The 13,693-nt window shown below is 51.4% G+C and overlaps 6 protein-coding genes across 6 annotated transcripts; 3 read left to right on the top strand and 3 right to left on the bottom strand.

Moving 5' to 3' along the window:
* Positions 1-3,692: 3,692 nt before the first annotated feature.
* On the top strand, positions 3,693-4,052 carry STEHIDRAFT_20950 (uncharacterized protein; the record flags this gene model as incomplete). Its single annotated transcript, XM_007311645.1, has 1 exon — positions 3,693-4,052. A coding segment is annotated over one exon (360 nt), but the record flags the coding sequence as incomplete, so codon positions are not given.
* Positions 4,053-5,873: 1,821 nt separating this feature from the next.
* On the bottom strand, positions 5,874-7,163 carry STEHIDRAFT_116756 (uncharacterized protein; the record flags this gene model as incomplete). Its single annotated transcript, XM_007311683.1, has 6 exons — positions 5,874-5,999; positions 6,232-6,453; positions 6,476-6,559; positions 6,593-6,711; positions 6,834-7,056; positions 7,131-7,163. The coding sequence occupies 6 exons, from the start codon at positions 7,161-7,163 to the stop codon at positions 5,874-5,876; spliced, it is 807 nt and encodes a 268-aa protein (XP_007311745.1).
* Positions 7,164-7,646: 483 nt separating this feature from the next.
* Positions 7,647-8,811, top strand: STEHIDRAFT_163951 (uncharacterized protein; the record flags this gene model as incomplete). The annotated part of the gene is made up of 5 exons (XM_007311682.1): positions 7,647-7,795; positions 7,854-8,091; positions 8,159-8,439; positions 8,490-8,657; positions 8,712-8,811. 5 exons carry the CDS (start codon positions 7,647-7,649, stop codon positions 8,809-8,811), a joined length of 936 nt encoding a protein of 311 aa, XP_007311744.1.
* A 171-nt stretch (positions 8,812-8,982) lies between these two features.
* STEHIDRAFT_163950 (uncharacterized protein) lies at positions 8,983-9,403 on the bottom strand (the record flags this gene model as incomplete). Its single annotated transcript, XM_007311681.1, has 3 exons — positions 8,983-9,155; positions 9,214-9,300; positions 9,358-9,403. 3 exons carry the CDS (start codon positions 9,401-9,403, stop codon positions 8,983-8,985), a joined length of 306 nt encoding a protein of 101 aa, XP_007311743.1.
* Positions 9,404-10,206: 803 nt separating this feature from the next.
* On the bottom strand, positions 10,207-11,695 carry STEHIDRAFT_163949 (uncharacterized protein; the record flags this gene model as incomplete). The annotated part of the gene is made up of 6 exons (XM_007311680.1): positions 10,207-10,545; positions 10,601-10,906; positions 10,962-11,075; positions 11,129-11,305; positions 11,362-11,376; positions 11,429-11,695. 6 exons carry the CDS (start codon positions 11,693-11,695, stop codon positions 10,207-10,209), a joined length of 1,218 nt encoding a protein of 405 aa, XP_007311742.1.
* Positions 11,696-12,157: 462 nt separating this feature from the next.
* Positions 12,158-13,258, top strand: STEHIDRAFT_69827 (PIN domain-like protein; the record flags this gene model as incomplete). The annotated part of the gene is made up of 3 exons (XM_007311650.1): positions 12,158-12,318; positions 12,383-12,623; positions 12,683-13,258. The coding sequence occupies 3 exons, from the start codon at positions 12,158-12,160 to the stop codon at positions 13,256-13,258; spliced, it is 978 nt and encodes a 325-aa protein (XP_007311712.1).
* Positions 13,259-13,693: the final 435 nt, after the last annotated feature.

Here is a 13,693-nt window from a genome sequence, read left to right as displayed (position 1 = left end):
AACGGGCTCGCAGCATGTGGTCTCAAGTTGGACCAGCCTAACACCTTGAACTGGCTCCTTTCCCAGGTTCGGTGTCGCAATCCTCAGAGTGGCGAATGGGTGCCTGTCAAGGCTTCCAAACATGATCCCTTTGATCCGAATGACCAGGCGTTGATCGAGGAGATGAAGACCTACGTTACGTCAAAGCACCGAAGCCATAGAGACATGGCGCTTGGAATCACCAAAAACTCGTACTACTCCCGTCGCGAACTCATGGCCTCATGGTTCACCTCATCCTCATCCATCCCTCAGCTCAGTTTATTCCAACCCATCACTTCTGGTCACCTTATGCCTGTTTCCACCTCGGAAGATATGGATGTTCCGTACAAAGTAACCAAGGTTCTCCGCGAACAAACACCAAAGGGCATGATAGTGAGCATTGGTCTAAGTCTTTCATTGTCGTTTGTTGCTCATCGTCCTCAAGGTGGAATGGGTAGTGCAGTGTGAAGATGGCATCGAGCGTGTGATTGATGCAGTCGACGATTTCATATGGCACGTTCTCTTTCTCTCCACACATCTAGTCTATCTCACATGGATTTGTCCGACAGGATCCACCATCCCGTCAATGCACCGGCCTTTGCCACATACTATGCCTCACAGTTGAAGTCAGCGATGCCTGGACTGAGGATGCCGTCTGCTGAGCTTGACACGATGACATCTGAGTCCACCGACCAGCAGGCCCAACAGCCCACAATGACTGAACCCACACCTCAGTCTGCCGCTTCCGGCTTCAGTATCATGGATGTCGATATGCAACTCGAGCCAGCCTCTGCTGAGCCCACAATGACTGAACCCACACCTCAGTCTGCCGCTTCCGGCTTCAGTATCATGGATGTCGATACGCAACTCGAGCCAGCCTCTGCTGAGAACAATCAAGGCAAGTGACATGATCATGTATCGCAAGTACTTTTAGTGCCATACTTATGTTCTACAACAACCAGATACCCCATCAGTCGGAGTCGATATCAGCAGTGCTTTATCAGACTTGTCAGATCTGCCATTTAATGGTAAGTATTTTGGCTCTCTACGTACTCTGTATCTATACTGATCTATTACAGATTCAGAATTGCCTTATGACCACAGGGGTGAGGACTACGATCCAGAAGGTGAATCTGAGATGCCGGATAACGAAGAGGACGATGAGCGCGACAATCCCAACAAAAACAAACGGAAAGCAGATGCCGAAGAAGAAGCTAGTCCGCGAAAGAAACATGCACCAAGACATAGCGATGATTATGGAGATGACGAGTTTGAGGTCGAGGCTGTCATCAACCATGTACATGTCCCCCTTTCTCTGTCTTAATCGGCGTACTCATCTCTATGATCTCTTGAAGAAATTTGATGCAACCGACCAATGGTATCTCGTCAAATATGCTGGGTTCTCAGTCGAAAACTCTCAGTGGCATAAGGAGTCGGATCTACCGTGAGTGCCGTAGATATAATACAGTTTCTAGCTCACATGCTGATATTGCTCTAGTAATTGTCTAGAAGCAATTCGAGACTACTTGCTCCTGTCGTGCCAAGGAGGCACGCGCGTAGTTCGAATGCGGAAGCCTACCGGTGCGGCTGATTCTGAACCACCCGAGTTAGGGAATGTAGAGCTCCTGAGGCGAGTGATTGACAGGGCGATACTCGAGCAGGAGGTGGATATTTTACAAGGAGTGGCGCACACCATCGGAGCCCAACCCAAGACCAACTACACAAACCCTGGAAAAGGCCTAACGGAGATCATAAAGGAGGTCAACATCGTTGCCAAACGACAGGTGCTCCTCAGTGGCTGGCTTGACTACAGTCCACTTCACGTGGATTATCCCTCCTCCTCTCACGTGTCTCAGGAAACATCGATGCTCATGACCTTCACCCTCCTCCATGAATCAACTCGCCTTCTACCACGAATTCAGAAGGAAAGTCTCAAGGCCCAGACTTTAGCTACCATCCTCCGCTGGCAACACTGTCGAAGTCTTCTTGTCGTATACCAATTCTTGACACGCGACCTCCCTATTCTCATCGAGGTCCTGTTCGATGCCGCCACAGTTCATCACGACGATGACGACTTTGGCCTTGATAATGGTGATCCGTACGATTTGTTCAGCGGTCGAAGGTGGGGAAGCTACCTCCTGCAGGCCTATCCAGTATACGCTCCGCTCGTACGCCACATCATCCAATTCGTATTTTTGCATCGTCAGCAAAAAAACAAGATGTCCAGGGGCCGTACTGGATCTCTCGAAGAAGGCCAGGCTAAGCAGCTCAAAGACCTAGACTCGATCCCATGGAATCTTTACCATATACGCCCCGACGAACCAGGAACAGAGAATAAAACTGTGAAGCTAGTAGATGTTAAGGGGAGAGCGGGCCATGGCTGGGCAGGGTTACGAGAACGCGCCGAGAAAATTTTTGAGGGGGTTATAGAGCGGGAGCTAGTATTTGCAATGGTCGCCGAGTCGGATATTGCCTTCAACACCAAACGTGTCAAGACTAAAGGATGGAAGGAGGTGCGCGCGCGTACTATATGCCGTGCAGTGATTCTGCTACTGCTCTCGGACGCTTGTCACACAGAGGGAATCTTCTTCGCATCAGCCATCGAGGCCCTTCTCAAGTCTCCATCTCTCGTGTTTTCGCATGCGTCCATCGAGAGTCACCGCCTCGCCGACAGGATCCTTACACGCCCAGAGATCGAACTTGCCCCATTGCGAGCGTGGCTTGACCAACACATCACCGATGACATCCGTGAGGCCATTCACAATCTCGGGGATGCGTGTCAGCATCAAGTCCTCCAATATCTTGGTGGCAATCATATTTCATTCGCGCACTTTCGAGACCAGCAAGCCGCTCACCGAGGAGGACCTCTGACTGGGGCTACCGCAGCCAAGCACGGCCCCAAGACTCACGCACTTGGACACCGTGGAGAGGGGCCAGTTGTGGATTTGACGCGAGCTGAGCTCCTTGTGGGCGGGGAGGCTCCTCACTTTGGAGGATTAGCAATCATCTTGCGGGAAGCTCTGAACTATCGGTTGGGCATGGGGCCGGGGAGAAGCGAGTTGCGTCAGTTTCTGGTGGGTGAGAGAGCAGGAGTGGGCAGGAAGCATAGGCCTGGTGATGTGGATCAGGTTTCCCCGTTTCGGTGGGACAATGAGGGGGTGAGGTTGTTGTTGAAGAAGCTACCGAAGGCGAAGCTCCTTGGACGCATGGGTGCCGCCAATCTTACCCTCTGGATGCTCACGGGGCAAAATGGCATGACGAAATTCTTCCTTGCACGCACTGATCCGCAAGGTCCAGGCGAGCCTGACACATATTTCGCAGCCACGCTCCCGGATGCTCTCACCAACTTCGGTTCAGCTCTGCTGCATAATCAGCAAGTATTGGCCCGGTGCAATCTCGCCGATACCGACACTATCAGCCCCGACGATGAGTCTCCTCCGCCAAAGCTCAGACAGCAGGGAATGCTCCAGATTTCGAACTGCACCATCTATGGCTCTGCGAGCAACCTCCTTAAACTACTCCCCACCAAGTCTGCAAAGGACCGTACTTTCGACCCACTCGATTATGCATCTCCCTTCTTTGACCCTTCCAAATTCTCATTGATGGAGAAAGTTGCGCCACTCTTCTCTCCTGCCCTCGCGGATCTTTGGGAGGAATTTCTTGCGCTTTTATTCCGGACATGGCTCATGGCCATACGCTTCATCGAGTCCCTGGGTATCCCTGGGCTGAAGTCAGGCCTAACCAAGTTCCAGATGGCGATGAATCTTTCCATTTTGGGGATCTGCGAGCCTCCTACCATTGATGAGATTGCGATATGGATCTGGGACCACCCAGAACTGGGAGCATTCAAAGGCCTTGTGCAGTTGGGCTTCCGCTTGCAGAACCTGCAATGTGTTCGAGCGGCACTGACAATTGTGCAGGACCACATCGACTTCTTTGCGTCAAAAGCCGAGCTGGAGATCATGCACAATGGTCCATTGTCCACTGAACATCTTCTGTGCAAGAATATCCGCTGGATCAATCGGATCCCAGAGTTATTGAAGTGGATTGAGCAAGCTGAGGAACAATTTGCACAGAGTTGGACACGCCCCAGTGGTAGCCGATCGGCACAGGAATTTTCTTTCCCTTTACGAGGGGACCTTGGGCGGATTGATGCTATCATCGCAGAATTCAAGGTACATATTCCTCTGACGTTTTCATGTTGCTGATTTCTGATAAGTCCATTCTAGGATACCTCATTGTTCTCCACGTCCAAGCCCTTCCAGCTCCACACTAGAGACATTGAGCGCCTCGAAGACTGCCGCCACATCAACGACGAGCTTGTCAACTACTTTGCACAGCACCTACGGAAGGAGGACCACTCTGTCTTCTTCATGACGAGCTTCTTTTATGGCCAGCTGAGAGCAGCTATTCACAGCCAAACGGACCGAGCTTGGGCAGATTTGTGGCGCATGGGTGTATTGAAGGTACGTACTTTCTACACAGCACTTTGTATACGAGAATGCTCATCATTGATGCTGTCGCAGAAATACGCTCGAACTATGACGGATAATTGGAAGCGCACCATCATCCCAATCCATGTTGATGGCAATCATTGGATGGTCGGCCTGGTAGATTTTGAGGGCCAGAGGATTGTGATGTATGATAGTGGACGCCACAGCGGGATACATTCTGAAGAGCTTGAGGTTTGCTTTGCCATCAACTCACATAAATTCTTCTCATGCATTTTGCACAGGCTCTCAAGATCTGGGTCTCGAGACTCATGGTTCTGTGCGAAGCTGGTGAAGTGAAGTGGGATGAATGGGAACTGAACCCACGCGGATCAGTGAGTGACTCTTTAGTTCTTCTACTTTTGTCAATTATGTCTTATGATGCCTCTTTACAGATGTCGCAGCAAAGCAACAATGATGATTGTGGTGTTTTTGCCATCTTGGTAATGATTCATTTGAAGACTGGACCTCATGTCAATCATCCGGGTGTTGAACCGCGGATGAGAATCCCCAATGACACTCGGGATATGAGCTCTCACCGGAGGATGTTACGGGAGGTCATTCAAACTTGACTTACACCATGTACCAATATAACGCCTATGACCAATGTAATTGTTGTTCATGCTACGATATTAGTATGCTCAAATACTTGTCGTCGTTCATCGCGGCTTCGATTGTGAGAGGTCAGGGTAGCCTTGTACGCTGGACGAAGCCCGCCATTCCTGGCTTCGAGTTGACGAGTCATGTTGTCACGACCTCTCAACTTGCCTTTGCAAGAAAGTCGCCACATTATTCCAACATGAGTGCGAAGAGCCATCAACATGTGATGCTAGATACCGCTTTCTACGGTTTGACGGAGGGAGACGCGATGATGATGCCGTCTCGGGACCTGAGGCTCACGGACATTGGGTGACGTTGAGCACTGCGAGTACTAGGAGTATAGGGTCTTTGACGATTAGGATCTCGACGGAGTAGAGGCGAGAGGCGAGGGCGCAGATTGCGTTCACGAAGGTGGTGGGGGAGTACGATACTCTAACATGTTTGCATTGACGATGACAAGGGCATGTACATGCGACGACATGCGCATATGGTAGCGCACATGTACACCAGTAGTAGCCCAGATAAGATCTTGAAATCAAGCACGTAAAAAGAGTTCAAAGTATGTGAAAGTACATCAATATTGAAGGAGCCTCCGCAGCTCAAGCACGTACAACACGTCCTCATACTGATCACTGCGTGAACCAGTTGCTGTTTCTTCTCCAAATTTAGAGTTACAGGCGGGAAATCCGGAGGATCCGTAAGGTCACGGCCCGCCGCCCTGGCCACTCCCTGGCTCGACGCGTGGCCTCACCTCTTCCTTCCACCCTATCGAACTCCTAGCCCGCCATGTCTGCCTCCGGTGAGTCTGACTTCTTTGTTGTTCATGATCTCCACTATATCTCTTGTGTAGACGATATTGTCTCTGTCGCGACCATCCCCGTTCACCGTCATCTGTTGATATGGATCAATGATTCTCTCTGTGTCCCAGTCGGCGGTGAGCACTTATGTTTCTCTTTCTTGCTTTACTCTTTCGCTTACTTCAACCTCAGCAGATTATATGCTTGTGGAGCATATCGTCTGTCTCCTGCGGCGCCATCTCCGCCGGACTATCGATCACACCCCCACTGCAAGCCCGGCTCCGGTCGGTAAGTACAGTTAGTCATGTAGCATAGAGCCTACTGACGGAGATCGTTCCACGGCAGATACCAACCAGTTCAAATCCTGGCACGTCGACATGATGGACGACCCGCGCGGGCCGGCGTCCTTCAGCCTCCTTGCCCACGATTACCAGCCGTACCCCTCCCCGGTGCCAATCCGTCAACTGGACGAGGGATACGAGTCCGATGTAGAGCTCCAATGGAGCGCCTTGGACATCGACTGAGCAGTTGCTATTGTAATCCCCAGCCTTCAATTTCTTGTGTATTTACCAGATTCTCCGGAGCTACGCTCCGATTGTTTGTCAATGCATTGCCGGGCTTACTGTCGAGTGCATCGTGTGCGTTGTTGACGAGCTGTTTGGTGAACGGTGAGCATGTTCAACTTACCAGCTGAATTTGTATTTCGAGGTGCTTCTGATAGTCCCGTAGCACGTTATTGAGCACACTCGGTGCGTTGTTTCCATTTGCGTCTGTTTCCCATGACGCTGACTGCTCGAGTGTTCCACCTGGAACACATGGATGTGCGTGGTGCGATCGATGAGGACGGGTCTGCGCTCAACATCAAACTCCTCCCTCGTCATACTCAAACTACTCGTCCCTCGCCTTGAACATCCTCCTCCTCCCTCACCCTCGCTGATTCCTGACCTCGTCAATGCCCACAACCACGCCTCCACCGAAATCGCCTGTCTCTGAGCGCCCTTTCCCAAGACTCTCCTCGAACAACATATCCTTTGAGCTCCTGACACAATGCTGTCTTCGTTGTGCGGAGCGTGTGGATCGACAGTGCGGAGGCGGACACGAGGAGGGGTGGGGTGCTGGTGTTTGACTATCTGGGTGCGTTTGTTCCAACTCTGTCAATTTCTTCGCCGAGCGGGAGAGATGGAGGTGAGGGTTCAGTAGATGAGGAGGAGGAGGAAGGCTGTACGTGCGATCGGATCTCGCGGTGGCAATCGTGCATGTTCGTTCGTCAAGCGGGCCCGCTTGGTGCCTCTTGTGTTCCCACTACGACTACCCCGATGCCGTCTCCTTCTGTGCATGTGTATATATATTTGAATCTATCTCATCTCGTCTTGTGCTTGTCTTGGTTGCACAACGCCACAGCCGCGTGGGGGCGCAGACGATGCTCGTGTAGGGCGCCTTGTCCAAAGGAACAGGACGAATGTCTGTAAAGGTCATTGTCTGGGAACCTGGGTGATAAATCGTCTGTACATGCTGACCTGCTGACCGCTTTTTGTGAGTTCTGGGGATGAGAGTGTCCGCACATGCTGCTGACTGGCCGACACGCTGCGTTCTGTTTGGAGAGCGCGGACCTCTTTGTGGAGGAGGTATCACCACCGTCGGCGCCGTCCATCAGCTGGTAAGTACGTTTCTGAATGCTATATTCTGAGTCTACATATATGCCGCCAGATGGTGTGTCTCGCCCGTCGAGGTCTCGCTCACCATGCCCCCAGTCCATCGCACCGTGTATCCTCCCTGTGAGGGTTGCGAAGGCTATCCGCCTCCAGGGAATAGCTTCCCCCGCTGCTCTGGCTGCCACACCACGCCGTTCTGCTCAGCCCAATGCCAGAGCGCCGCCTGGAAGTCGCACAAGTATGTCAATGTTTGTGTTTCAAACGGGCTGCCTTGTTTTATTTCGTGGTTTGTTCAGGGGAATCTGCAAGCAGATGATGCAAGCCGATCATTCTCCTGCAGCCGCTCTCGAGCGTAGGCAATGGGGGCATTGGCGGGTGGAACATAACGACAGTCTCGGTATTGCATGCTCACACGCCGTCCGTGAGTTATGCCATGGAGATCCCTCTCGGATAGAGAGTTATGACTGGGATAAGACTCTCATCGGCATTCACGTCGTGTCTAATGCCTACCAGAGGCACCTCCCACGTTCACAGGTTTTTTTTTTCCGTTTTGCTCATTCTGGGACATTCGACTCATATGCTCTAGTGGTATCTCCTGCAGTCGATCCACCCCGTCAGTATCGAGGCGCTGAAGCGGGAGAGGTACCTGCCTGTGGACCTCGACGATTATTGTAAGCGACGTGTAAGTGCTCAAGCCGAATGGGTGGCCGATGCACGCAGCAAGGGCGAAGAGGAACCGTTGGCGATGGTCATCGTCATGCTCGACTGTGTCGATACCATCTCCTTCTCGCTCCTGTGTCATCCGATCTTCAAATCGTTCATGACGAGGACCGCTTCTCTGCCGATGGATGCGTTCGGGTGGAGGCAGACGTTTGCCCAGCTGTACGTGACATCACATCTTTCGGATTTTTTCTTAGCTTACGTTGGGATAGACTATTCAACGGGCACTGTGCAGTAGAATTGAGGAGGGGGGAGTCTACCAGACGGGGTGTCATAACAGATTCCTGGGACCCAGCCACCCGTCGTTTCCACGCTAGGGAGGTGAACGGCAGTGAGCTGGAGAGGGCTGGCTATGCGCCACAAACTTACGGTGTGGTTCAGTCAGTCGTACCCTTTCATTCTCTGTAGCGGTGGATATTCACATCGTATTACAGCGCACCCCTATCTCATGGCGCCAAGGTAAAATTTGACGCGTCGCTTATACAACTTGACGAGGCCGGGGAGTGGACGTGGGCATTCAGTTATGGGCATTGAGACTCATTTGAAGCATGTACGATGAATTGTACGGTAGCGCGAATGTATTTGTTGCGGGGCTCTCCCTACGATGACAGCCGCATAGATTCACAAGAAAAAACTTTTGATTACAAGAAGGAACACTCAATCCAGGCCGTCCCACAAAGGCCCGATGATTACAACCAGAAAGACTCAGTCGAGGCCATCCCACAAAGGCCCGAGGATGTCATCCCACGCAGTCTCCTCTCCATCGGAGGCGTGATTGTGGGTGAAGGACAATGGCCCGCGCATGTCGTCTATGAAGTCAATGTGCCAGGGCATGCTGTCTGTCGCGTCGATGTGCCAGGAGCCGAACCGGTTGATATCTGCCATGACACGATGTTCGTCAGTAGGCGCTACGCTACATAAGCTGAGCGTACTTACCGACCGCACCCGGACTGGTAGCGGTTATGGTGCGGCGGAGATGGCGCAGGAGGACACTGGCGATACGCTCGAGTACACTGTAATCCGCTGAGGATAAGAAATGAGCGATAGAACGAAGCGAGGGAGAGAAAGATGTGTACTCACTGCCAGCGGGGACATAGAACGACTCATTCTCGCCTATGATCGGCATTCGAGGAAAATGGAAGTGTGGGTTCGACGGTCGATGGGGAATGCAAAGGATGATCGATGAAATAGCAGTCCACGAACGCGGACATGCCCGAACCCCGTCCGCCATTCGAATCAAAACAAAACCAAGCGACAACCCAACTGGACAACGTCATCGTACGTAGTTCTTCCTGATCTTCCTGTGCAAGACTTCACTCTGAACAAGACTAAATGATCAAAGTCTAAGGAAAACCGTCGTATTGGACTTGAGTTTTTTTGGCAAGTCCGACTTCACATTCAATCTCCGCTCTTATTAAACACGTTTCCTCCCGGGTCGCTCTGTCACAGTGCTGTGCCTCCAATACTTGTTCATTGTCTGTACTTTCTGTTGTTACATTGAGTATGACTCTCTAATATCTCATTGGTAATGGATGTAGCAGAATCATCAAGCATACGACTAGCATGCCCCCATTCAGACCAGCCCCTCGACCCCCCACGTTGAGCCAGTTCTTGCTCCCACCCATAGGTGCCCGCATGCCTGCCGAGTGTGGTGTGTCCAGCCCTCAACCAAGTCCCTCTGGAAGCAGCGAGAACTCATCCCAGGCAGGTATCTTCTGCCCATGTCACTATACATGTTGTATTAATCATCAACGTTTACCTGCCCATTCAGGGGATGTACGTGCAAGAGCGCGAGCGCGAACACATCCTTGAGTCACAATGAATGTGATGTAGTTTTCGTTCCTATTGGTACGACGTGCCTTGGCATTATCATCAATGATGTACTCATTACTATTGTGCTATCAACCCCTGTTCTACAATGTGAAGTGATCATCTGTGGCGATCAACAAAGACTCGCCACTCGTCGAGGCTAATGCTGGTGCTCTGGGCGGGTTCCACATGTGCGTTCAGAAATGCAAGAAATCCTTGTACATACTCAGCCATATCCTCATCACCCAAACTGTTTGCAATATTCCAGACAGCGTGGCGCATCGAAGGTTGGTGGATGGCTAAGGGATGAGCTCCCTCGCCATGCACGTCTGTGGGATCATGTTGTGGAGGGATAATGCGGTCGATCAAAGCAATGATAACCTGATGGTCTCGTGCATATCTGGAGCGCTTCAAGATATCCTCATCCCAGGAAGGGACTAAGAGGGAGACTGCACCATACTGCGAGTCATCGGTCAAGGATCAAGTAAGAAGGAGATCAGAGGCTAGTGCTTACATGGCGAATGAGCTCTAGTAAGCGGTTTCGTGCGGTCGTGATGCTCTCCAGCGAACGTTTCCATTTCTTGTAGTCTATGCGATGAGTCTTGATAGTTTGAGCAATCACCTCTTGATCGTCTTCATCAAGGTGGGAGAACAGGTGCCTGTGGTGGGAGTGCAAGCGAAAGTGGTCCTTGAACCAGACACCTTTATCGCGCTTCGACAGTTGTTGCCAGTCCACTGCAAATTTGACACTCTCAACACGGTGCACAATCTGCTGAACCACCCTTCCCGCGCCATGGTTCCCCTCGTGTGCAGCCATGATCTAATCATAGGCATTCGTCAGCTATGCTTATAACTAGCTCACTTGAGGAACATACTTTGTTCCTCATATGCAACCTTGAGGATACAGATTCGAGCAAGTCACAGCGGGTAGTGTCCCGACTCAGCTGTGTAGGTGTCATGTCGTGCTTCAGATCATGGAGAGCATCCTCCTATATTACGTTCAATGAGAATCACTCTGGTTGATCAGAATGTGAATACATACCCATTCCGCACAGGACGCCCACTGGACGCCACGCATTGCCAGACCTACACCTTCTGCAATCCTGTCTGTCTTTCGGGGGGATTGCTCTGCCATGAGTACGTGGATGAAGTCGTGAGGGGTCAGAGGCCTCTGCCAAAGATTCAGCCTCCGGGCCAATTCCCCCGCATCTGTAAGGAGCTGGATATGTGATGAGACGGTATATCCAGAGCCCATGTCTCAATATTGATACACACCTTGTCGTCCTCCTCCTGTGAAACATAGTCAGTCACGTCGTGCCATGGGTCCATTAACCACACATACTTGGGTTAAATGCGGGACATCCTCATCCTCCTCTTCATTCTCTTCGTCCTGATCCGATGCGACGACATCCATTTCAACCTCAGGGAGCCCATCCTCGGCGATTGACCATTGCACATCGGGTGCGAACACACGCACAAGGTCACATGCTAAGTTCATTGCTTCTTGCTTGTGTTGATCTGACAAACTGTCTAAGCCGATAGTCAGGAAACGTCCTTCGGATACGCGAGCAAACTGATCCAGCCATTCTTCTGGTGTGCGGAACGCCATCTGCAGAAGTGCTCCTGGAGCGAACGTGATAGAAAGAACACAGAGATGTTTGCCTGGATTGTCCAACACAATCAGTGTGAGCTGAATAAGCGGGCGTGTGTCGCTGTGATGCAACAATGTGGCACAAGTAAGTTCAGAGCGGGGGAGTGAGGCGTTGAAATTCGAATGGAGCCTGTAATCCCGGCATTTCCCGAACCATCGTCATGGGCCCATCTGCGACTCACTTCACGCTCGTACTGGTGTAATCCCAAGTATCTGGTCTTATTACTCTCGGTAACCGCCTCCTCACTTGTGCTACGCTCGTACTGGTGTAATCCCAAGTATCTGGTCTTATTACTCTCGGGAACCGCCTCGCTGCTTGGATTTTTTAATCACTGAGTTTCCGTCTCGAGGTACTATGGCCGTCCTTGCGCTTCATCTATGTCTGTCTTAAGTCTTGTGGCATCAGTCCAAACAGGTTCAATGGGTGTCGAAGGCTTTTGGTGCGCCGTGCAGCACACAGCGCACTCGGTCCAGATATCAAGTCTGCGGGGGAAAAGACTGGCCATCGATATGTCGGTCCTGATGCATAGAGCCTTGAGCACGGATTCAGAAAACATGGCTAACAATCGGTACACTCCAAAGTACGTGACATCCTACTAATCCTACTATCCACCTGTATCTGAATCTCACGGGCCATGCTCACAGGCCAACCGAGTTTGTGATGCAGACAATCGGTTCTATGTTGGCATGTGGGATAACGCCTTATGCTGTCTTTGATGGACGCCCGCTACCCGCAAAAGCCCCGACACATTTACGCAGGAAGGACAACCTGGAGAGGGCCACGGAGTCTTTGAAGGACAAGATCGCGGAAGGATGTAAGATATCCCACAGCGACTACAGAGCGGTGCTGTGTGTCACGTCAGAGTTCACAAAGGAGGTGATCGAGGTATGTATTCAAGATTTATCAGGCGAGTCGGAACTCGGGCTCATGCCGATGGTTGGCAGAGGCTGAAGAAGATCGATGTCTCGCTGGTGGTGTCTGCCTATGAGGCAGACGCACAACTAGTGTGGCTGGAACTCCACGATATAGTCGATGGGTTGATCACTGAAGACGGAGACGTCTTTGCATACGGTGCATCAACTGTATATCGGCTGTGGTCAGCCCGTGACACGAGAGTCAACCGGTACATGCGGCAAGATTTCGTCTCTGCAACTAACCAGTTCACCTTGGATGGTGCCAACGTCAGTTTTGTTGATACCTGGATGCTTGCCGGGTGCGATTATGGCACAAAAATTCCGGGGGTGGGATGGAAGACAGCTTTGAAAGCATTGCAGGGCTGCTCATTTGCTTCTGCAGTGGAGATACTCATATCGGACAGAGCAGAGGGAGAGTCGTACATGCGGTTGGCCGCTACGGTCAGACTGATATATGCACACCATTGCGTGTGGGATGTAGAGCAAGAGGAGATGGTATGCTTGACACCACCCGTTGAAGGAGAGCATTGGACAGCGGAGGAGCGCGTTGCTATAGGAAGGTATGTCAAATGCCGCTGTGTGTTCTTTTGCCTGTGCATGTGCTGAGGTTGTCTCGACAGGAAATTGTTTGGACCAGAGATCACCTTGGTCGCAAAGGGAGACCTGCACCCCGTGACATTGGCGCCCCTCAAGATGCATTCCAAAGCCAGACTCCCCTACCTCATCAAGGACTTCTTCCGTAAGTCTACCTCGGGCAGCTGTGTTATGTGTGTCCTGCTAACGTCGGGTTTTCATAGCGGTCATAAAGGCACAGGATTCGAGGTAGCTCTTTGACATGACTAATGTCAACTGTCGGTTCGCGAGGGTGACAGGTTCCTGTTTTCACATTTCTAGGCGTAAGGCGAAGCTCCGCACTCCTCCCAAAGACCGTGATAGAGAGGTCATAGATCTCACATCCGAGACAGAAAGCGTAAGTGATGCAGTCACTTTCGAAGTCAAACTGCAACATTGCAACATGCTGCTTATTTCTCGGCAGGATGA

This window comes from Stereum hirsutum, assembly GCF_000264905.1.
Source record: "Stereum hirsutum FP-91666 SS1 unplaced genomic scaffold STEHIscaffold_30, whole genome shotgun sequence".
In the NCBI taxonomy this organism is placed as follows: Eukaryota; Fungi; Basidiomycota; class Agaricomycetes; order Russulales; family Stereaceae; genus Stereum; species Stereum hirsutum.
The sequence above is the reverse complement of the archived record's forward strand: the minus strand, read 5'-3'. Positions and strand labels throughout refer to the sequence as shown.